Consider the following 22968-nt stretch of genomic DNA (forward strand, 5'->3'; position numbering starts at 1 on the left):
AGCACCAACTAGGTGTTAAACACCATGAACCATCATTGCTCAGTCTTCACAATAACACTGTGAAACAGATATCATTGTTGGTATTTTACAGATGTAAACAAGAATTATCCTTGGAACCTAGACCTATCTGGTTCCACATTTTATGCTCTTTCCTCTGCCCCTGGCTCCTGACTTGAGCAAAAGCATGGAGGTGGGAATGTATAAGGTACAGCTGAGATGAAGTAAGGTATAGTTATGGTAGGGCTGGCCTGGGGAGGTCTTTGATTGCTTGGTATCCCTAAGGAGAGTGTGAGTCCACTGTGGGCACAGCCAGTCTTTAGTCCTCTGATTCCCCACGGCAACAGCAGGCACTTGATACTGATTAGCAACTAGAAGATGAGAAAGCAATATATAGCACAAAATATTAAAGGAACTAGGGTAACAGACAAACCAACAGAAGAAAGTTTGCTATATCATCTCAGGAACTAGTTTGATAACAAGTTATTAATATATATTTCTTCTCTAGATAAAGAATAAGAGACAATGCTGGATAAAAAATACAAATCAAGGAATATTTTATTAGAGACAAGGAAGAATAAATACTGGAAGAGGTGATTAGATAAGAATAGACTTATATCTATTGAAATGGTTTAGTCATATTCCTGCATAGGGGAGAGTCTAAACGAACTTGATACTTTAACCAACAAAATTTTAAAAATCTAAATCCATGATCTATGGTTAATCACCGTTATACAGACCAACCTTTTCTAGGTGTGACAAAACTTCAGGATTTTCAGCCTCAGGCCCTCCTAGAAAAGAATAACGTTTTCATTCCAGTTTTATTAAAGCACTAAAAACATACCCCCTCAGTCAGTATTTCATAATCATATAACTTGAACTTCCTCAGACATCAAATGACACATCAAGTATTTTATAAATATTATATAAATTTATTGATATAAAAGTATTTTTTTTTTTTGAGACAGAGTTTCACTCTGTTGCCGGGGCTAGAGTGCCATGGCGTCAGCCTAGCTCACAGCAACCTCAGACTTCTGGGCTCAAGCAATCCTACTGCCTCAGCCTCCCGAGTAGCTGGGACTACAGGCATGCGCCACCATGCCCGGCTAATTTTTCTATATATTTTTAGTTGTCCAGCTAATTTCTTTCTATTTTTGGTAGAGACGGGGTCTTGCTCTTGCTCAAGGTTGGTCTCGAACTCCTGAGCTCAAACGATCCACCCACCTGGTCCTCCCAGAGTGCTAGGCTGATATAAAAGTATTAATATTATTATTTTGGCAATGAAATTATAAAATTCCTCCATTTCTTAAAAAAATATTTTACATGGACCCAAACAAAACTGTAATTATTTGAAATTATTTTATCTAAAACCTAACCTAACTATTTTGGCTGAATTATTCTTAGTATTTGTAACTACACAGGGAAAAATTATATTTACTTTCTCAATGTCATTATCTCTTCTATTACATGTAAGAAGCTTACATGAATTCATGCTGTATGGAGTTAGGCATGAAAAGGAACACCCCATGTATGGGCCAAAAGGAATCAGAACATTCTAGAGAATATGGAGGACTGCTGCCTTGCCTCTGTAACTTCAACTTCACTATCCACTCCTACCCCAACCCCTCTGAGCTAGCTGGCAGAAAGCAATTTACATCAAGTTAGGCTGAAAAAAAAAATTTCTCCTATTCCACTCCTTTTGCCTTCTACTTTCACCACCAAGACCCAGGTATTCTGATATATGTGGGTAGGAATTCAGGACTTACTGGCATTTCAAGCATTTGTCTGGGTCATTCTTATGGTTTCTTTTGATTAGGTAATATCTACATAGCTACAGTAAGAGTAATAATTATCTGCTGAATCTCAGAATGCATCCTCACAAGCCAGACGGGTTTTTCACAGGGAAAAAAATAAGCATAAACACACATACTTGCTGAGCTGAGCTTCACATCCTCTAAAAACCTTTTCTTTTTTCCTCATTTCACCTTTGCCATTTGATGATGAAAAGCCATGAAAATCAACTACGCGGGTTAAAATCATGGCATTCCACTCCCTCACAGGATGATGAGCAAAAAGTCGTAAGAATAAATAATTTCTTATCCTTGCTTTGGAATTCTTTGTGCCAAGCAGTGATGATATACTATCTGTATCTTGTTTAAAATTTTGTATCTCTAGTTGCTTATAATTTTAATACCAATGAAAGGAACATTTTAAAACAATAGATATATCTTCAAGTAGCTCTGCAAGAAGTTTTTTAAAAATAAACTTTCAGATCCTTGGGGGCTTAGAATTCAAAAACAGAGAAAAAGATTTCACCCTCTTCTTCCTTTTCTGAGTTGTAAAGAAAGAAACCTTGTAGACATCTTCTCCCATGTTGTCTTTAACAACCTTATCATCAAATGATCATTCTTTTATGCCAAGTTACTACTTTTAAAATTTGATATATTAATAAAATATTTTATAGTAATTTGATTACTGTATTAAAAATAAATACAACTAGAAGGAATTTCTTTTCTAACTATTTTACTGAAAAGTTTTTACAAATACAAAAAGAATTCTTCTTGAATTCTTGTCTATCCTTTAATAAATTATTAAATGGTTTTGCACATTTTCTACTTATCACTTGAGAGAGACAAAATGTAATGGGATATATGAGAAATAATTCTAAAGGGTCAAATGCAATGAAATGAACAGAGGAGCTAAGTTCTAACTTATACATAAACTTTAACTTACACCCAAGCATTTTAAAGCCAATGCTATTATATTTGTTTAAAATAGTTTGCTTATTTTTATCTTTCTACAAGTTGGTTAGAATTACCCTTTCAACAGGGAGAGAGAAGACAAACTGTATTAGAACTGAGTCAGCTATAAAAGCTAACAATTTAATAGTTTACTTACATGTGATTTAACCTAATGTCAAGGATTATAATAAAATGAGCTTCTTGTTATGAACACTCTGAAAGGAGTAAAGGCAAGAGGGAGCTGCAATGAAGTACCAAATCTATGGGTCTCTAGTCACGGCAGCTTTAGGGCAGCAAGAAATGCCACAAAGCAATAATCCTAGTGCATGAAACACTTGTAAAGGAACAGCCAATAAGACTTGTGACTCAGAAGTTCAAGGAGCAGTGGTAACAGCACATGGATACCAAGCACCATGAGGCATTAATGACTCTCAGAGGCCCAAATGGGCAGGAGGTTGGAGCTATGGGAAATATAGGACATAGTGAAATCCTTGTTTGTTTGTTTTGGGTTTTTTTTTTTAATAAATGCTAGGATCAGGTATGAGAAAAATGGGAATGGATCTTCTGTGTAACCATTGATGACACCTGTTAGCATGGTCAAAACCAAAGGGAGAAAAAGGAATGCCAAAGGCATGCTATCACCTGTGACATCTTTGTCTCAAGTTTTTCAAGACATCCTTGCAAAAAGGACTTCAGCCTCTATGATGGCACTTCTATAGCTTTATAAATATGACTCTTTTGGTTTATCTATAACTGTATCTTACAAAAGGTGCTAAATAGGTTTCTGCTAAATTTGGAGGATTTATTTGGCACAGTCTGAATTATAGTAGGCTGTTTAATATTAATTTGACTTTTTAAAAATCACAAAGTCTTTTTGTATTTGGAGAGGAACATCAATTACTATTTGTACTTATACTTGTTTAATGGTCAATTTATTTAACTTCTATATATAAGACATGGAAACTTGAAAATTACTGTTTCTTTAACATTTAAACATTGATTACAAACTTAAACTCTCTTAAACAATCTACACTAACATTTTGACATGATTATTTACCACTTCAAATATCTTATATAAAAGACAAAGTGCACATAAATACAATGGTTATAAAATGTATTACTGCTTTTACATTAATTATAAAGTAACAGTATGTTTGGTATAATTCATTCTTCTTTATTTCTACACCTGTTCCTGTACCTTCTTAAGATTAAAATAATACTTATTTTGACACCTTCCCAGGATTACAGAAATTCTCTCAGAATCAAAAGAAAACAAATAACTTCTTGGACCAACCAAACTGACAGGATCTGGGTTAGTGATTACCGATTTGTTGTTGGGGCACAGGACTATTTCTCTCAAGATGATTCAAATCTGAGTAGTGAATTATCTGACTTTACTATCATAAGAAAACACCTTAAACTTCACAAAGGTTATTTTTTGTAACTTAATGTTTTGCCCCCAAATGCTCTAAGTTGTACTTGGCCAAGGCAACACCAAGGCCTATGTCACTGCTAGTGAAGAAAGCCTTGACACATATATTTAAAATGTTATGAACAGAGGAAACAAACATTATTTTCACATTTGAGCTCCAAAATCACACTTGGAGTAGCAGGTACTGATTGATTGCACCTGAGCTGCTCCTCTCATAAGCAATTCTATACAGCATGATCCAAGGCCAATAGCAACATTGATTTCATATTTAAAAATGTATAGTAAGCTGAGTACGGTAGTACATGCCTGTAGTCCCAGCTATTCAGGAGGCTGAGGCAGGAGAATTAATTGCTTGAGTCCAGGAGTTCAAGGCCAGCCTGGGCAACATAGCAAGACCCCATCTCTTAAAAAAAATAGGTATAGTAGACCAGCCTAGTTGTAAATAAATTCATATCTAACTAAGCCTTCTACTTTTAGGCAAAGATAAATTTTCTTTATATGTCTTTACCCATAAAAACATACCTCCAATGTTTTGGTGGTTCAGTGAAATTCCAGCCTGGGGAAATGACACAGTGAACATTGGATAATTCTTTCTAGTCCTAAAAAAATGAATCAATTAATTAAAAAATAAAAATAAATTTTGAAATGGAAAGAAAAAAAACACTGTTTCTTATTCAAATACAATTTAAACTTTTTTCACTTAAAGGGCTTTCCAAACAGGATATATCTGTGCTACATCATTCTAATTATTTTTACAGTTATTACCATTTCATTAACATTTACATTTTAAGTGATTACAAAAATGAAGGAGAGAGTTGAAAAGTTAATAGACAAATTGAGGAGTGTACACAAGCTAAACTACAGTTAGATCTGAAAGTAACTTTGGAGGTGACTGTCTGCCAAATAGAGGTAGAAGGGTCAGGGAAAAAATTAAGTAGTTTGACTATCCACATTCTCAAATACACTGACATTTTGTCATTATAGTTTTAGAAGTAAGTGAAAGTCATTAATGGGAAATATCTCAGACATTATTTATCATGCTTGTATTTGACAGCAGGCAAAGAAAAGGTAAGAAATACTGAAGAGAAGACACTGGAAACAAAATAAGGGCCATGACTAATCTGCAATTTTGATCATCTGCCCTTTGATAATTAAAAGTTGACTGAAGAAAGGCAATCAGCTATTTTTTTCCTCAGCCTAATTTACTGCATAAATGCAATCAAGATACCTTCCTTTTACAAAAAAAAAAAAAAAAAAAAGCCTCTTGTTTCAGCTGTTTTAAGAGCAGTTTTTATGCACCGGGCATAGCTACTTGAATCCTAAGCAAGAATAATAAATTGAGCACTCTCTCCTGTCTAAAAAGAAATCAATATGAGCCATCTTGAAAATAGACATGAAACTACACATATAGAACGATAACTTCTATAAGGCAAATTGAGAAGAATGTTGATTTTTTTCCCTAAAATGTGATTCTTCATAAAGAACAAGCTGAATGAAAACAAAACAAAATCATACTTTCAGTTAACAACGGGGTATCTGCCTAAATTGCAAAAGAGTATTTAAGAAATAAGTCTGAAAATAGAGCAGAGTTCCATCTAAATAATTACAAATAGTTATTTATATTAGACAAGATTACAAACCACTTAAATGTCCAACAGTAGAGGAAAAATTAAATGAATTATAGTATAGTCGGTCATACAATAAAATATTATAAGGTCACTAAAACACATTTTTAAAAAAATTAATGACATTAGAAAATAACTAAGATAAAACTATTACTTAAAATTTGAAAACAGGTTATATAACTATCTGCAGGATGATTCCAATTCTGTAGAAAGTATGAACAAAACCAAAAATGTATATAAAGCCTAAAATAAATTGTACAAATATGTCAACAATGGTTCTCCAGGCAGTAAGACAGGAACATTATGTTAAGTCTTTTTCAGCCTTTTCTTTTTTCCATTTCTGTAAATAAATTTATATTGCTGGTATATTGGGTAAAAGGGTTATTTTACAATAGTGGTTCTCAAACTTTCTGATCTTCAGACTCCTTTACACTCAGGAATTATTGATAATCCCAAAGACCTTTTATTTATGTGGCTTAGATTTATTTATATTTAAATATTAGAGATTTAAATGAATACAACATTTAAATATTAATTTTAAAATGACAACAATAATCTAGGAACATGTTAACACATTTTTATGAAAAATTATATTTTCCAAAATAAAAAAATTAGTGAGAAAAGTTGCAATCTTTTGCATTTTAAAAGATCTTTTTAAGGTACAGCTTAATAGAATATGACTGTCATCTTATATCTGTTACCGCATTCAATCTATTGCTATACATTGTTTTGCTTGAAGTACGTAACAAAAATCTGGCCTCACACAGATATGCAGTTGGAAAAGGGAGGATTATTGCAGTAGCCTTTTTGGATAACTATGGATATTTTGGGGGCATAAAAAAATAATGCCCCAAAATATGACACTTTGGCATGCTGAGTGCTTTGAGTTAAAGAAAACTGAAAGGCTCTAGAAATAAGGTTCAGAACCAAGGTCTCTCTCTGACCTTCCCCTCCCTACCCTGCCACCGTGCCCTGTCTCTCTGATCCTTTCTTTCCCAAAGCACCAGAAAGGACTCCATCCAGAATTTCCTTACCTCACTAAGAAAACTTCTTTAAAAAATGCGGTTATCTTACGTCCCCCTCCCCAGGAATCTCATTAAATAATCAGGAAAGATTAACCATCAGAGAAAAGACTAAAAGTCTCTAAACCCAGTACACCACGCCCAGACTTTTCATCTATTCTTCTGAGGGCAGCTCCAAGAGATTACCTGAGACCTTCTCTGCATAATAAATGAAGTTTGTTCACAGTGAAGTTCCACCCCTCACCTTCCTGCCACCTCCCTCAGAGCTCAGAGAAACTTGTCCCAGGCCATGGTTCTCTGGGGCCATAGTTCTTTGGAATCATTCATTTCCCCTGAAAATCAGTTACTCCTACACCTCCCATCTGCCCTTCCCCTAGGAAGAAGGGTATATAAGCATCGGATTTCACTGGGTTATTAGTAACCACACACCTGTGATTTCCCTACCACCCCCTGCCCCCATGCACATTAACTAAGTTTCCTATGCCTTTTTTAAAAATGAAATCTGCCTTTTGTCAGTTCATTTTCAGCAAACCTTCAATGGGCAGACAAAGTTTTCCCTGTAATACTATAATATTCTTTTTTGATATTACACCAAAATTCTGCAAACAACAAGTTTCTTAAGTTACTCAAAATGCAGAAACTGAAATAAAATTAATGAACTTTTTGTATTCTGTTACATTAAAACCCATTAGTCTATCTTGCACTATGAATGGATCTTTTACCTGTGCATGATTTTGTAACATTATGCATTGGTCTTTTAGAAAATATTGATTCACTGAGTTATGCACATCTTTCTTATGTTGACACATTTCATTATAAAACACTTAAAAATCACCTTTGTAAATATAACCAGTGATCTCACCAGAAGGTTTTAAGTATCGGAAAGCCATCAAGGTCAAGGTGGTAGACACCATTTTCCAAAATTCTAACTTGAAAGTTTGAATTTTTTCACAGGCAACAAATATCATCAGCTGTTTTCCTTCCAGCTTACTTCATTTGTTTTCAAGAAAATGTCTCCGACATATCCAAGTGTGAATAACCAGTTTGTCAGTCATTCTTTCTTTTTTTTTTGAGACAGAGTCTCACTCTGTTGCCCCAGCTAGAGTGAGTGCCGTGGCGTCAGCCTAGCTCACAGCAACCTCAAACTCCTGGGCTCAAGCGATCCTACTGCCTCAGCCTCCCGAGTAGCTGGGACTACAGGCATGCACCACCATGCCCGGCTAATTTTTTCTATATATATTTTTAGCTGTCCATATAATTTCTTTCTATTTTTAGTAGAGATGGGGTCTCGCTCTTGCTCAGGCTGGTCTCGAACTCCTGAGCTCAAACGATCCGCCCACCTCGGCCTCCCAGAGTGCTAGGATTACAGGCGTGAGCCACCGCGCCCGGCCAAGTCATTCTTTCAAGTTAAAAAAAAGGTAAAACTAGTTTTCTACAATGCTTACAACACAAACAAGTGCACACGTGCCTTCCTCAAGATAACCATCACACAAGTATGCACAGAAACTCTTTAAGAATATTTCCCATTTCATCATACAGAATATTAAAGAGATATATAACCCAAGGTAGAGACTTAATAAAACTAGTAACTTTTGCCTTACCAAACACAAATGTGTTAAGTGAAACTGGCTTTTTTTTTTTTTTTAACTGCAAGTTCATGGCAGTAAAAAACATTATGATTACTAGTACTGTTTGGTGCCACTGCTGATTCCTATTAAGGCTCCAGCATTTTACCCACAATTGCTTTAGCATTGTCATGCAAATGTAAACTGAAAGGACGGCCTTGCTAATGAAATAACAGAAAAAAATTATCTAACACACAGTCTCTCAGTAACAGCTAAGATCAGTCATATGAGCTCTCTCGCTAATTGGTACCCTGTGGACTTCTGTTTTCACATCTGAAAAGACCTGAGCAGACAGAAGGGAAATGTAAATCCTTTTCTTTTACATTCACCAGACCTATAGATTAAACCATTTTTAAGAGTTTGCTTAACAGCCTTGAAGAGTTCCTGAGTGGACAGAAGGGATGTAAGCTTCCAGCCTCAGTTCCTGCCCAAAACTATATCCTCAAGGGCAGGATCACGGACAAGATCACATCCCCAGTGATAAGCCTGTCTCCAAGGGAAAGGAAAAGGGGAGAAGCCAACTCTTTGACATTTCACAGCCACTTCTGTTAGCAACTGACAGCAATCACTATTTTTTGTTTCCCTTTCTCTTTGTCCTGATAAAAAAATGGCAAGCCACTTGGCTCAGGGCAGGCAAACACCTCCATTCTCTTTCTTTGGGGTGCCACGCCATCTCCCTGCTCTCTGTCTCTTCCTCCTTCTCCCTTCTCTCTCTCACTCTCACTCCCTATCTCTTTCCTTCTAAGAAAGTAAAATAAACTGTTTACTTTTATATCTAATCCTTGTGTGAGAAAATCTTTCTTCACCCATGCTGTGAGCACCTAGTGAGTTTGCAACTCTTACATAAACACCATGAAACATGAAAATAATGAGTTGGTACTACTATGAAAATAGTTTTGACCTCATAGACCCTGTAAAAGAATCTCATGTATACCCCACAGGATCCATAGGCCATACTTTGAGAGCCACTGTTTTAAAAGAACTAAAGAGATAGTCTCTTCAAATATAATAGTTATAGGAAGTCTAATTTCAATAAGCTTTACAAATTCTTCCTTCATGTTTTGCTTTAAATTCACTTTTTAAATAATATTAATAGAGAATGAACTTACCTTAATCTGATTCAATCATTCTTATGAAATTAAACATAAAGAATGTTTTATAAAATAACATATATTTATGCTGCTAAAGGGGCAATCATTCAAAAATACACAATTCTAAAACTCTTAAAAAATGAATACTCAGATGTACAAAATGACAAAAAAAAAACAACCTATGATATAATGAAGCCAAAAATTACTATACTTACTGTAACAGGGCTTTATTTTGTTCTGTTTCATCTTTAGGCTGCTAGGAAGAAAAAAAGTTTTTCTCAACTGATGAATGTTAATCCAATGCAACAAGCTAAAAACTTAACATTTAAGATAATTCTTGTGTTATTCTTTCTTAGCTTCTTTTTTTTAATTGCAGTATAATACCCATAAAATTTACTGTTACCCATTTTTAAGTGTACAGTTCTGTAGCATTAAGTACATTCACACTGTTGGGCAAACATGACTACCATTCACCTCCAGAATTGTTTGATTTTCCCAAACTGAAACTCTATACCAATTCAACACTAATTCCCCATTCCCTTCTTCCCCCACCCATGGCAGCCACCATTTTACTTCCTGTCTCTATTAATTTGACTACTTTAGAAACATAAGAGGACTCATACAATATTCATCATTTTATGACCATGTTGTAGCATATACCTATATTTCCTTCCTTTTAAGGCTGAATAATATTTCATTGTATGTACCACATTTTGTTTATCCGTTCCTCTATCAATGGACATTTGCATTGCTTCCACTTTTTTTGGCTATTGTGAATAATGCTGCTATGAACATGAGTGTACAAATACCTCTTCAAGTCCCTGCTTTCACTTCTTTCAGGTATACACTCAGAAGTGGAACTGCTCGATCATATGGTAATTCTATGCATAATTTTTTAAGGAATCACCATATCACTTTCCACAGCAGCTGCACCATTTTACAATCCCAATTGCAATGCACAAGGGCTCCAATTTCTCCACATCCTTGTCAACATTTGTTATTTTCTGGAGTTTTTTTTTTTTTTTTTTTTAACAATAATCATCCTAATGACTATAAAGTGGTATGTCATTGTGATTTTGATTTGCATTTCCCTAATGATTAGTGATGTTGATTATCTTTTCATGTGCTTATTGGCCACATATCTTCTTTGGTGAAATGTCTATTCTAGTCTTTTGAACATTTTTTAATTAAGTTGTTTGTTTTTTCTGTAGTTGAGTTGTAAGAATTCTTTATATATTCTGAATACCAACCCCTGATCAGGTATATGATTCACTAGTATTTTCTTCCCATTCCATGGGCTGCTTTTTCACTGTGTTGACAGTGCCATTTGATGCTCAGAAGTTTTTAATTTTCATGAAATCTAACTTATCATCTATTTTTTCTTTTGTTGCTTGTGCTTTTGGTATTATATCCAAGAAATCATTGCCAAAGTATGTCATGATACTTCCTCCCTGTTTTCTTCTAAGAGTTTTACAGTTTTGGCCATTATGTCTTTGTTATAACTCCTTTCTATTTAATATAAAAAAAATTTGTGGAACTTAAATGAAGAGAAAGAGAAATGTTCCTTTTTTATTCCTAGGTTCTTTTCCTCTTCATTAATCTGTGATGATTCTGAGGAGCTATTCTTGCCAAGTTCTAATATTTCCTAAGGACCAGAAATTATATGACATCTGTGTTACAGTGTTAAATGCTAAACTGATTCAGCCTAATTCTCAAGAAATACCAGAAAATTTGAAGTTGTTGTGTCCCTTTTGATAATCCAGAATAAGTGACTAAGGCAAAGATCTCAATCAATGGAAGTTTACTAAGCCAAAGTTTGGTTAAATATATTCCTAGGTATTTTAGTTTCTTTGTTGCTATTGTGTAGGGTATTGAGTCTTTGATTTGGTTCTCGGTTTGACTGTTGTTGGTGTATAGGAATGCTACTGATTTCTGTACACTGATTTTCTAACCTGAGACTTTGCTGAATTTGTTTATCAATTCCAATAGACTCATGGCAGAATCTTTGGGGTTTTCTAGATATAAGATCATATCGTCAGCAAAGAGCAATAGTTTGACCTCTTCTGCCACAGTTTGGATGCCCTTGATTTCCTTCTCTTGTGTGATTGCTCTGGCTAGGACTTCTAGCATTAAGTTGAATACAAGTGGTGATACAGGGCAACCTTGTCTGGTTCCAGTTCTAAGCAGGAATGCTTTCAATTTTTCCCCATTCAGTATGATGTTGGCTGTGGGTTTGTCATATATGGCTTTTATCATTTTTAGGTAAATCCTGTCTCTGTCTATTTTGTTAAGCATTCTTATCATAAAAGGTGTTGAATCATCATCATCACCTTATCATAAAAGGTGTTGAATTTTGTCAATAGCTTTTTCTAGGTCTATTGAGAGGATCATATGGTCTTTGTTTTTGCTTCTATTTATGTGATGAATTACATTTATAGATTTGCATATGATGAACCATCCCTGCACCTCTGGGATGAAGCCCACTTGGTTATGATGGATTTTTCTGATAAGAACCTGAATTCAGTTTGCTAGGATATTGTTGAGAATTTTTGTATCTATATTCATAAGGGATATTGGTTTGTAGTTTTCTTTTTTTGGTGCATCCTTTCCTGGGTTCGGTATCAGGGTCATAAAACATGTTGGGGAGGATGCCTTCCTTCTCAATGCTGTGAAATAATTTTTGCAGGATAGGCACCAGTTCTTCTTGGTAGGTCTGGTAAAATTCGGGTGTGAAACCATCTGATCCAGGATTTTTCTTCCTGGGAAGGTTTTTTATTGCTGCTTTAATTTCAGTACTTGATATTGGTCTGTTCAGGAATTCTATTTCTTCCTGATTGAGCCTAGGGAGGCTGTGTGTTTCTAAGAGTTTCCTCCATGTTTTCAAGTTTATGTGCATAGAGGTTTTTATAGTATTCATAGGTGATATTTTGTATTTCCGTGGTATCAGTTGTAATTTCTCCTTTTTCATTCCCAATGGAGCTTATTAGAGTCCTTTCTTTTATGCTTCTCGTTAATCTAGCAAGAGGCATGTCAATTTTATTTTTTCAAAAAACCAACTTTTTGTTTTATTAATCTTCTGTATAGTTTTTTATTATCGATTTCATTTAGTTCTGCTCTGATCTTTGTTATTTCTTTTCTTCTGCTAGGTTTGTGGTTGGTTTGCTCATCCTTTTCCAGTTTTTTGAGACAAGTCTAGGAATACATTTAACTAAGGAGGTAAAAAGACCTCTACAGGGAAAACTACGAAAGCAGAGGATGTAAACAGGTAGAAAACCATACTATACTCATGGGTCAGCAGAATCAACATTGTCAAAATGTCTATACTACCCAAAGTGATCTACAGATTCAATGCAATCCCTATTAAAATACCAACATCATTTTTGCAGATCTAGAAAAAATAATTCTACGCTTCATATGGAAACAGAGAAGACCCCGTATAACAAAAGCACTGGTAAGCAAAAAAAAAAAAACAAACAAAAAAAAAACCAAAAAAAAACAAACAAAAAAAAATTGGGAGGCATCAATTTACCAGACTTCCAGCTATACTACAAGGCTATAGTAACTAAAACAGCATGGCACAAGAACAGAGATATAGACCAATGGAACAGAACCAAGAATGCAGATATAAAACCATCCTCATATAGCCATCTAATCTTTGACAAAGCAGACAAATATATACACTGGGGAAAATAATTCTTATTCAATAAATGGTGCTGGGAAAATTGGATAGCCACATGTAGAAGACTGAAACAGGATCCACACCTTTCACCTCTAACAAAAATCAACTCACAGTGGATAACAGACTTAAACCTAAGGCATCAAACTATAAGAATTCTAGAAGAAAAGGTTGGAAAAAACTCTTATAGACATTGGCCTAGGGAAAGAATTTGTGAAGAAGACCCCAAAGGCAATCACAGCAATAATAAAAATAAATAAATGGGACCTGATCAAATTAAAAAGCTTCTGCATAGTCAAGGAAACTATCACGAGAGCAAACAGAAAACCTACAGAATGGGAGAAAATATGCACATGCTACACATCTGATAAAGGGCTGATAACTAGAATCTAGAACTAGAACTAGAACTCAGGAAAATCAGCAAGAAAAAAATCAAACAATCCTATCAAAAAGTAGGCAAAGGATATGAATAGAAACTTTTCAAAAGAAGACAGACTAATGGCCAAAAAACAAATGAAAAAATGCTCAATATCCCTAATCATCAGGGAAATGCAAATCAAAACCATAATGAGATAATAGTTATCTCCAATGAGAATGGCCTTTATCCAAAAGTCCCAAAACAATAAATGTTGGTGTGGATGTGGAGAGACAGGAACACTCATACACTGCTGGTGGGACTGCAAACTAGTACAACTTCTATGGAAAGTAATATAGAGATACCTCAAAGGGCTATAAGTAGAACTACCATTTGATCTAGGAATCCCATTACTGGGCATCTACCCAAAGGAAAAAAAGACATCTGCACTAGAATGTTTACAGCAGCACAATTCACAATTTCAAAGATGTGGAAACAACCCAAGTGCCCATCAATACATGAGTGTATTAATAAAATGTGGTATAGGTATACCATGGAGTTCTACTCAGACACAAAAAAAAAAACAATGGTGACCTAGCACCTCTTGTATCATCCTGGATAGATGTGGAGCCCATTCTACTAAATGAAGTATCCTAAGAATGGAAAAACAAGCACCACATGTACTCACCATCAAATTGGTATTAACTGATCAACATTTAAGTGCACATATAGCAGTAACTAACATTCATAGGGTGTCAGGCAGATGTGGGAGGAAGAGGGGATGGGTATACACAAACCTAATGGGTGCAGTGTGCACCCTCCGGGGGATGGACATACTTGAAGCTCTGACTCAGGTAGAGCAAAGGCAATATATATAACCTAAACGTTTGTACCCCCATAATATGCTGAAATAAAAATAAATAAATACATAAGCCAAAGTTTGAGGACGCACCCAGGAAAAACTCAAGCCACACATGCATCTGTGACTGTTTTTTCCAGAGAGGGATTTGCAAACTCAGTATTTAAGGGGAGAGGGCATACAGAAAGAAAAGGGAGGAGGGAGTGGGTAATGAAGCAAATGGTTACATTCTTGTGAGGCCCAGGAAGTCTACATTTTACAAAAAAAGATAAGGTGAATATTTGAAGAGAAAAAGGGAGTAAAGGAAGAATCAATTATGCCAGCAAAGAATTTGTTTATGAGTGATATGTACGGGCAGTCCTTCATAGATGCCTAAGGCCTTCTACCTTTCCAGTGGAGATATGGCTAATGTATAATGTTATTAACAGCTATTCATTTGGAAAGAGATGTTGTATAACTCAGCCCCCAAGCTTGACCTTCTTTTTTCCATAAGGAGTTAGTGGGTAGGAGTCCTGAGATTTTTATTTTCTTTTACACTTTCTAAAAAGATAAAATGCTTCCATTTTAAGATTTCACAGCATACTGACTTTCATCACTTTAAAAGGAATTTTTACCTTAAATATGTTGTCAGCATTAAAGATCTTTAGAAAAAGACCTCTCTTTGGGAGCCCTCTATGTTTGTTTCTATGATCAATAATAAAGCTTTCTGAAAATAAAGCCATTAACCTGAACTTGCAAGCACTTTAGTGATCACTAATAAAGTCATAAAACAAAAATAATAATAAAACACTGTGAGAACAATCTTCTCCAATTAATGTTCAGTGTTATTTATTGATAATTCATCCCTACACATGTAAGGTTACATTGGTTCCACATGTATGTATTTCCCAAGCAAACTTTACAAAGCTCACCCAGAGAGAAGAAGGAATTTCAAGAGATAAACCCAGAGACTCCCAAGGATTAATTCAACAGAGTTTACTTACATAATTACTAGATATTTCTGTGTCTCCACAAAGCAATTCTTTCAAATATCTGTAATATTCACTTATCTTACTAAAGGACCAGTAACTTTCCTTTTGAGGGAAAATTATTCACTTGACCCTACTTATATAAGGTAAATGCAAAAGATAAGAAACCAAGTTAAGAAGGAAGCTTGCACCTGACAGCTGACTTTTATTTCCTCCTCTATACAAAGAACTACCGCCCAAGAGCTAATACCATTGAATACAGTGGGGGCTGGAGTTGTTCTTTTGTTAATTAATAATATTCAAGGACACACTTCAATCAATTCTTTCATAAGGGACACAAATTGCTTTCTATCTTTTTGATATATGAGACTGCATTTTTCTCCTGGCCCTACCCACCTCATATTTTGACCAGACCATTAAACTGTAGAGTTTTCTTGTTGTTTTATTTTGGGGGTAGGGTGTGAGAGGTGAAAGGTTAATTGTGTTAATTCAGAGGATCAGGAAAAGGAGCAAATCTATTTATATAGCTTTAATCAAAAAACAATCTTCTATCTGAGATCATTCTCTTTCACTGAGTCATAGATTACCTGGAGTGTAGTAGAAGAACTCTCACCAGCCAGATCAGCTCAACCAATCCTGGCTCTCCAGGACACATCAGGATGTCTCACACACTACCATCACATTCAGTAGAACAGAATACTCACTACTGGTATTCAATAAGTGTTTTAAGTACCTTGATGAATAGCTGATAACATTTGCTTAAAATATGTTTCTGGCAGACTGAGGTACCCAAATTTGGTTTATTTTTTTTTGAGACAGAGTCTTGCTCTGTCACCCAGGCTAGGGTGCAGTAGTGTCAGCCTAGCTCACAGCAACCTCCAACTCCTGGGCTCAAGTGATCCTTGTACCTCAGCCTCCTGCGTAGCTGGGACTACAGGATCTCACCAACATGCCTGGCTAATTTTTTCTATTTTTTTATTAGTAGAGACAGGGTCTCGCTGTTGCTCAGGCTGGTCTCAAACTCCTGAGTTCAAGCAGTCCTCCTGCCTCACCCTCACAGAGTGCTGGGATTACAGGCATGAGCCTCCGTGCCTAGCCAAGTTTAGTTTTTTTTTATTTCGTGTTTTTTGCTTTTTTCAAGACGGGGTCTCAATCTGTTGCCCAGGCTAGAGTGCAGTGGCACAATCACAGCTCACCTCAACCTCAAACTCTTGTGCTCAGGCGATCCTCCTGCTTCACCCTATTGAGTAGCTAGGAGTACAGGTGCATGCCACCATGCCTGGCTAATTAAAAAAAATTTTTTTTGGTAGATATGAGGTCTTGCTATGGTGCTCAGGTTGGTCTCAAACTCCTGGGCTCAAGCAGTCCTCCAGCCTCGGCCTCCCAAAGTGCTGGGATTACAGGCATGAGCCACTGCACCTGGCCTAGTTATCTAACTTATTTAAGCCAAGATGCTAACTGAATCATCCTTTACTTTCCCCTATGAAGTCTGCATTAAAAAGAAACAAATAAAAAGTCTCAGGAAGTGTGTGTGTATACTCATACACATAAGACAACAGAAGGGTCTTTTCAGTGGCCCATATGTCAAATTACATTATACAAACAAGTATCTTCTTCACAAGTTTAAGATGATCTCTGACATGAAATGGAGATGAAAATTGTAATTATTATATCCTATTTTAACCTTTGTTCTTCTCACTTCCACATCTCTACCAAAAAGAGAAAAATATAAAAGGCATAAGAGAGGAAAACAGGAATACCATTGACTCTTGAACAACATAGGTATGAACTGTGCAGTTTCACTTATACACAGATTTTCTTCCACCTCTGCTACCCCTGAGAAAGCAAAATCAACTCCTCTTCTTACTATTCCTCAGCCTACTCAACATGAAGACAAAGATGAAGAACTTTATGATGATCCATTTCCATTTAATGAATAGTAAATATATTAATTTCTCTTATGATTTTTCTTAATAACATTTTCTTTTCTCTTACTTTATTGTAAGAATACAGTACATAATACATATAACATACTAAATATGCATTAATTGTTTATGTTATCAGTAAGGCTTCCAGTCAACAGTAGGCTATTAGTAGTTAAGTTTTTGTGGTGTCGAAAGTTATATGTAGATTTTTGACTGCATAAGGCAGGGTGTGGGGCGGTCAGTGCCCCTAACCCTCGAATTATTCAAAGGTCAGTTGTATTTTAAATCCTCCCTCCTAAAATAACTGGCGTTAGTCAAACTTGCAGCAAAGAAATAGAATGACTGGTTAAGAGGCAAAAACTTCTCAATAAATAATAAAGGAAGAGTAGAAAAGCAAAATGATAGACAAAAAGAATTATCATTAGCAATTTTCCATTCTAAAAGATAGCATTTCTAATTTTTAATAAGTATGTATTCAACCAACATGCTACATACCTGTAATATTGTATCCTCACTGAGAATGCACTTCATCTTATTTTTATTCATTTGCTCTTGCAGATCCTTTCTGAGTTTGAATCCAAATTGAATCTCAGGAGAAGGCGTGCCTAGAATGAAATATTCATAAATCATTTGTAATAGTTTTATTGCTCTGCTTTGATAATGACCCAAGGATTTTATAGATATGGCAAAATGTCATTAAAAATCATCTTGTATATCATAATTTCTTAATTGCCACTTTTATGTGTTAATGTTTTTAAATTATTAATTAGGAGGAAACAGCTATACTACACTGAACAAAATAATACTTGATATTTCTTTGTCTCAGAATGAATGAAGGTGAAGAATATGTATAGAAAATTATATAGACTTAAGAACCACTTCTTTCTTTTTTTAAACTTCATTTTAGGCCATTTTTTAAAACACATAATGCTAGTACATAATTCAAACAATGCCAGAGTTTTTGTTTTCAAAATGACAAATTGAGCCCATATTTTAACTTTTCTTCCCTTCCAAGTTCCTAGAAAAATATTCAAAGAAATGGTTAGGCCGGGCGCGGTGGCTCACGCCTGTAATCCCAGCACTCTGGGAGGCCGAGGCAGGTGGATCACTCGAGGTCAGGAGTTCAAGACCAGCCTGAGCAAGAGTGAGACCCCGTCTCTACTAAAAATAGAAAGAAATTATATGGACAACTAAAATATATATATACAAAAAAATTAGCTGGGCATGGTGGCGCATGCCTGTAGTCCCAGCTACTAGGGAGGCTGAGGCAGTAGGATCGCCTGAGCCCAGGAGTCTGAGGTTGCTGTGAGCTAGACTGACGCCATGGCACTCACTCTAGTCCGGGCAACAGAGTAAGACTCTGTCTCAAAAAAAAAAAAAAAAAGAAAAAAAAAAAAAGGAAATGGTTAGTTTTTTGGGTTTTTTAAAATCTGAAGTACCAATGGGAAAAAAGGAAATATGCCTCCCATAAATCAAAAGATGGGATTGGATTAAAGGAAAATGAAGCAGTAGTAAACAGCTTGTTATGGACTGACTGACTGTGTTCCCCCTCAAATTCATATACTGAAGCCCTAACCTCCAATGTGATGATAGGTAGGACCTTTGGGAGGTAATTAGGGTTACATGAGATTTTGAGGGTGGAGCCCTCATAATCTCTCATGTGATTAACATCTTTATTTTAAAGAAGGTGGAGAAACCAGAGCTCTCTCTGAGCACAAAGAAAAGGTCATGTGAGCACACAGCAATACAGCAGCCACCTGCAATCTGGAAAGAGGGGCCCCACCAAGAACTAAATATACCGCCACCTTGATCTTGGACTTCCCAGCCCCTAGAACTGTGAGAAATAAATGTCTGTAGTTTAAGCCACCCAGTCTATAGAATTTTGTTACAGCACCCCAAGCTAAAACACAGCTTGTCACTCAACGTAGGAAAAGGAAAGGCTCCCTCAGAAATAACTATATGGATTTCTTCCATCAGAATTCCAAAAACCACCGAGCTCAGAGCAAATCCCACCAACGAAATTTGGAAGAAGGTAAATTGGAAGCACATAGTGGTTAAAGTCTCATACTGAGCCTGCTGCTTGTATCAAAGAAGCCTAGGATGAATGCTATAGCCAGCTACTCTATGTGGGAGGACATTTTCCCTACCAGATATAGAAATGTACTAAAAGCTAAGGATAAAAAAATAATGCAGTGATGGTACAGAAATAGCCAAATAGATCAATGAAACAAAACAAAGAGTGGGTAACAGGCCTATATATAACTGGGAATTTACTATATGACAACAATGGCATTTTAAACAGTGGCAACAAGATGGGTTATTCAATAAATAATATTGGGACAACTGGTTAACCATTTGAAAAAATAAAGTTAGAGCTCTACCTTTCCCATATGCCAAAATATTCCAAACAGATTAAAAATATAAATGTAAAAGCTATAAATATAATAAATGGAAATAAAGATAAAAGAATATACGTTTATGGTTTCGAGGTAGGTAAAGTATTTCTAGTTTTGACAAAACAAAAAAGGAAACCCTTAAAGAAAAGACTGACAGATTTTACTATACAAAAACTTAAAATTTCTTCACTATAAAATATATCAGGAATAACATTAAAAAATAACTAGGAAACTGGGTAAAACTATTTGCTATATATATAAAACGAAGGTTTGCCCTTTTTAATATATAAAATGTTCTTATAAATCAATAATGAAATGAAAATAATTACAAGATGTATGCAATTTACATAAAAAAATTATAAATGATCAATACTAAAATAGGCCTAACACTGATACTCTTTGAAAATGCAAATTGAAATTATCAGATACTTTTTATTTGGCAAAGATCGAATGTGTCTTATGTTGGTTTTAGGGGGAAAAACACATCTTTTTAGAGGATAATATATGTCAAGAGCTGACACATGTACACCTCTTCACAGAAAATCTACTTTCAGATAGTTATTCTAGGGAAATAATCAGAAAAGTAGGCAAAGGTACAAATAGTAGGATATTCATATTTGTAACAGCATTGAGAAACATCATAAATAGCATTTATTCATTAAATATGGTATATTCATACAATGGAAGAATATGTAGCAATTTAAAAGGTGGAAGTAGGCTCCTTCAACATGGACCTGATATCTCTTTTGTACAGTGGCAGCTGAGGAGACTCTGGCACTCACCATGGTGAACAAACAAGCCCAAGGAAGGAGTCAAGACTGAGAACAATGATCATATTAATTTGAAGGTGGCAGGCAGGATGGCTCTGTGGTGCAGTTTAAGATTAAGAGCCATATAACACTTAATAACTAATGAAAACCTATTGTGAATGATAGGGTTTGTCAATGAGACAGATCGGATTCTGATTTGATAGGCAGCCAATCAGTGAAACAGACATACCTGTATAGGTGTGAATGGAGGATGAAGATAAAATTGGTATGTTCCAATAGCAGACAGGAAGTGTCTACTGAAAAGAAAACCTGTTACTTTACTCCAGAACTCTATTCTTACAGACCGTGAACACATTCGCAATTAGAAAGCAATTCAGTTCTACCACATCTTGACTCCTACAGTATAGTTTTCTTTATTCTTTCCTCTTCCCCTTTCCCATTCCTTTATTGTACATAAAGTAACTGGTATATGTGCACAAGCATATTGCATTTTTTTGTTTTACTAAATGGCCAATGGTAAGTTTTGATTGACATCAAATGGAGTTGAGATGGGAAAAAACACTGGTTCTGTGAAAACACCCCCTTTCTCCATCAGTATCATTCTCACTCAGCTCTTATTTTTATTATTTCAGTAAGTTATTTTGCTCTATTTTAACAAAAAAACCCCAACAGCATAAAAATCCTCACAAACCTTGTTCAACTGGTGGACTTTAAGGTTTCTCATTTACCACCGGAAAACTAAGGATAATATTATAACTTTTTTGTATATAGCTGTTGTATGTAATCTATCTTTAAGTGGGGATAAATTACTCTAAAAAATGAATACTAGATAGTTTTCCTTTGAATTAAGGATCTTGTTGTTTAAGTAAACTTGCTTAAAATGAAAAAATAAAAATAAATAAGTAAAAGGTTGAGGTAGATCAACATAGATAAGGAAAGAAATGTACAGAATACAATATCAATTATGAAAAAAGATATTTATAAAGGCTGGAAGGATATACAAATACTAAACACTGGTAATCACTGACAGGGGAATTATACGGAAGAATAGGGGATGGGAACTTTCACTTTCTACATTATATACTTCTGTATTTTAAAAATATTTTATACTTTTAATAATCAGCAAAATAGTAAAGATGCATCATTTGGAAAAGGAAAGGAAAAGAAAAAAAATTTGGTGTAATATTGAAACAAACGTCTAACACCTTCCTAGTGGCACTTTATGTATCAAAAGAAGGTATTCTGGAGACAATATTATACATTGTCCTTTCCAATTACATGTAATAAAAACCATTCCAAGATGAAACTGTAACTTTTCACTGGGGTTATCAGGTGAGATGATGTCCAATGAAAAGACTTTGTGGACTATAAAACAATACACAAAAGTTAGGATACCTTCATGGGTGTTTAGGAAATTTTTCTTCTATTTTACACTTATTTCCAGACATCCTCCAAAATAAAAAAAAAAAAAAAGGGAGGAGGAACACAGGAAAAAACTATAAAAGCAAATAAACTACCATTTAAACAGCTACTGCAGAATTGATCTTTCTGAATGGTGACTATCAGTGATATATTTTTCTATAAATGCTTAAATCAACCTAGAAGTGGGCTCAGGAAGTATGGAGAATTAGTAGATGAAGGAACTTTTAAAAAATATATCTACCAATGTATCTACTTTAATTTTAGTCTGGAAGAATAAGACTAGCTATTAAAAACTATTATTTACTTTTACAAATAGGTTCTAGGGTTAGACTGGAGATATTCAGGAGAAGAACTATCTGGGTGCCACTTTAATACCTTTGTAGCCCTTTCTAGGAGTCCTAAACATCTTCTGGAAGCTACAATCCCATTGCTATCCCTAGTGTCATAGACCTTATGGTCTATTACAGATGCCCATAAGAAACTAATCCTGTGTAAAATTAGAAGGCTAAATATAAAAAGAAAAGTTAATGGAATAATACAGCAAGTTTTTTACTAACGTTGTTTCAACGTTAATAAGAAAAAAGTCAATTCCTGGCCATGGCCATTGTCTGTGGAGTTTGCACGTTCCTTTCAAGTCTATATGGGTTTTCTCTGGGTACCCTAGTTTCCTGCCACATTCCAAAGATTTGTACATTGGGTTCATTGGCATGTCTCAATTGACCCAGTTTGAGTGAGTGCGGGTATGGGTGTGAGTGTGTTTTGCGATGGATGGCCTCTGTCCTGGGCTGGTTCCTGCCTTGTGCCCTAAGCTGCTGGGATAGGCTTTGGCCACCCACGACCCAGAACTGGAATAACTAAGTAAAAAATTATCTTGTTTCTGTTAATCTTTCTTAAATGTATGTATAGCTCACATTTATTTCCATGTTTAATATCAGAAGTATTTTGGTCTTTATTTAGAAGTCTGGTGATGTTTTTGTGACCAGAAATATGATGTAGGAACTTAACTCTTGTTTGTATCAATTAGCCTATGGCAAAACTGGTTTTCTTATATGTTATTTTGCTTA

The 22968-nt window shown here is 35.2% G+C and overlaps 1 protein-coding gene and 1 pseudogene across 2 annotated transcripts in view; one reads left to right on the forward strand and one right to left on the reverse strand.

Annotated features, from left to right (window-relative positions):
- Positions 1–22968, reverse strand: part of ANKRD31 (ankyrin repeat domain 31) — a 106413-nt gene that overhangs the window by 68927 nt on the left and 14518 nt on the right. For both annotated transcript variants that reach the window (XM_069492421.1, XM_069492420.1), the window contains exons 3-6: positions 17812–17921; positions 9749–9786; positions 4693–4769; positions 742–785 (exon numbers count right to left, since the gene is read on the reverse strand). In XM_069492421.1, coding sequence (XP_069348522.1) covers positions 742–785; positions 4693–4769; positions 9749–9786; positions 17812–17921 — 269 coding nt within the window. The remainder of the gene's footprint in view (positions 1–741; positions 786–4692; positions 4770–9748; positions 9787–17811; positions 17922–22968) is intronic.
- Positions 18007–20782, forward strand: LOC138398367 (small ubiquitin-related modifier 2 pseudogene; annotated as a pseudogene).

Source organism: Eulemur rufifrons, chromosome 17 (genome assembly GCF_041146395.1).
Source record: "Eulemur rufifrons isolate Redbay chromosome 17, OSU_ERuf_1, whole genome shotgun sequence".
Classification (NCBI taxonomy): domain Eukaryota; kingdom Metazoa; phylum Chordata; class Mammalia; order Primates; family Lemuridae; genus Eulemur; species Eulemur rufifrons.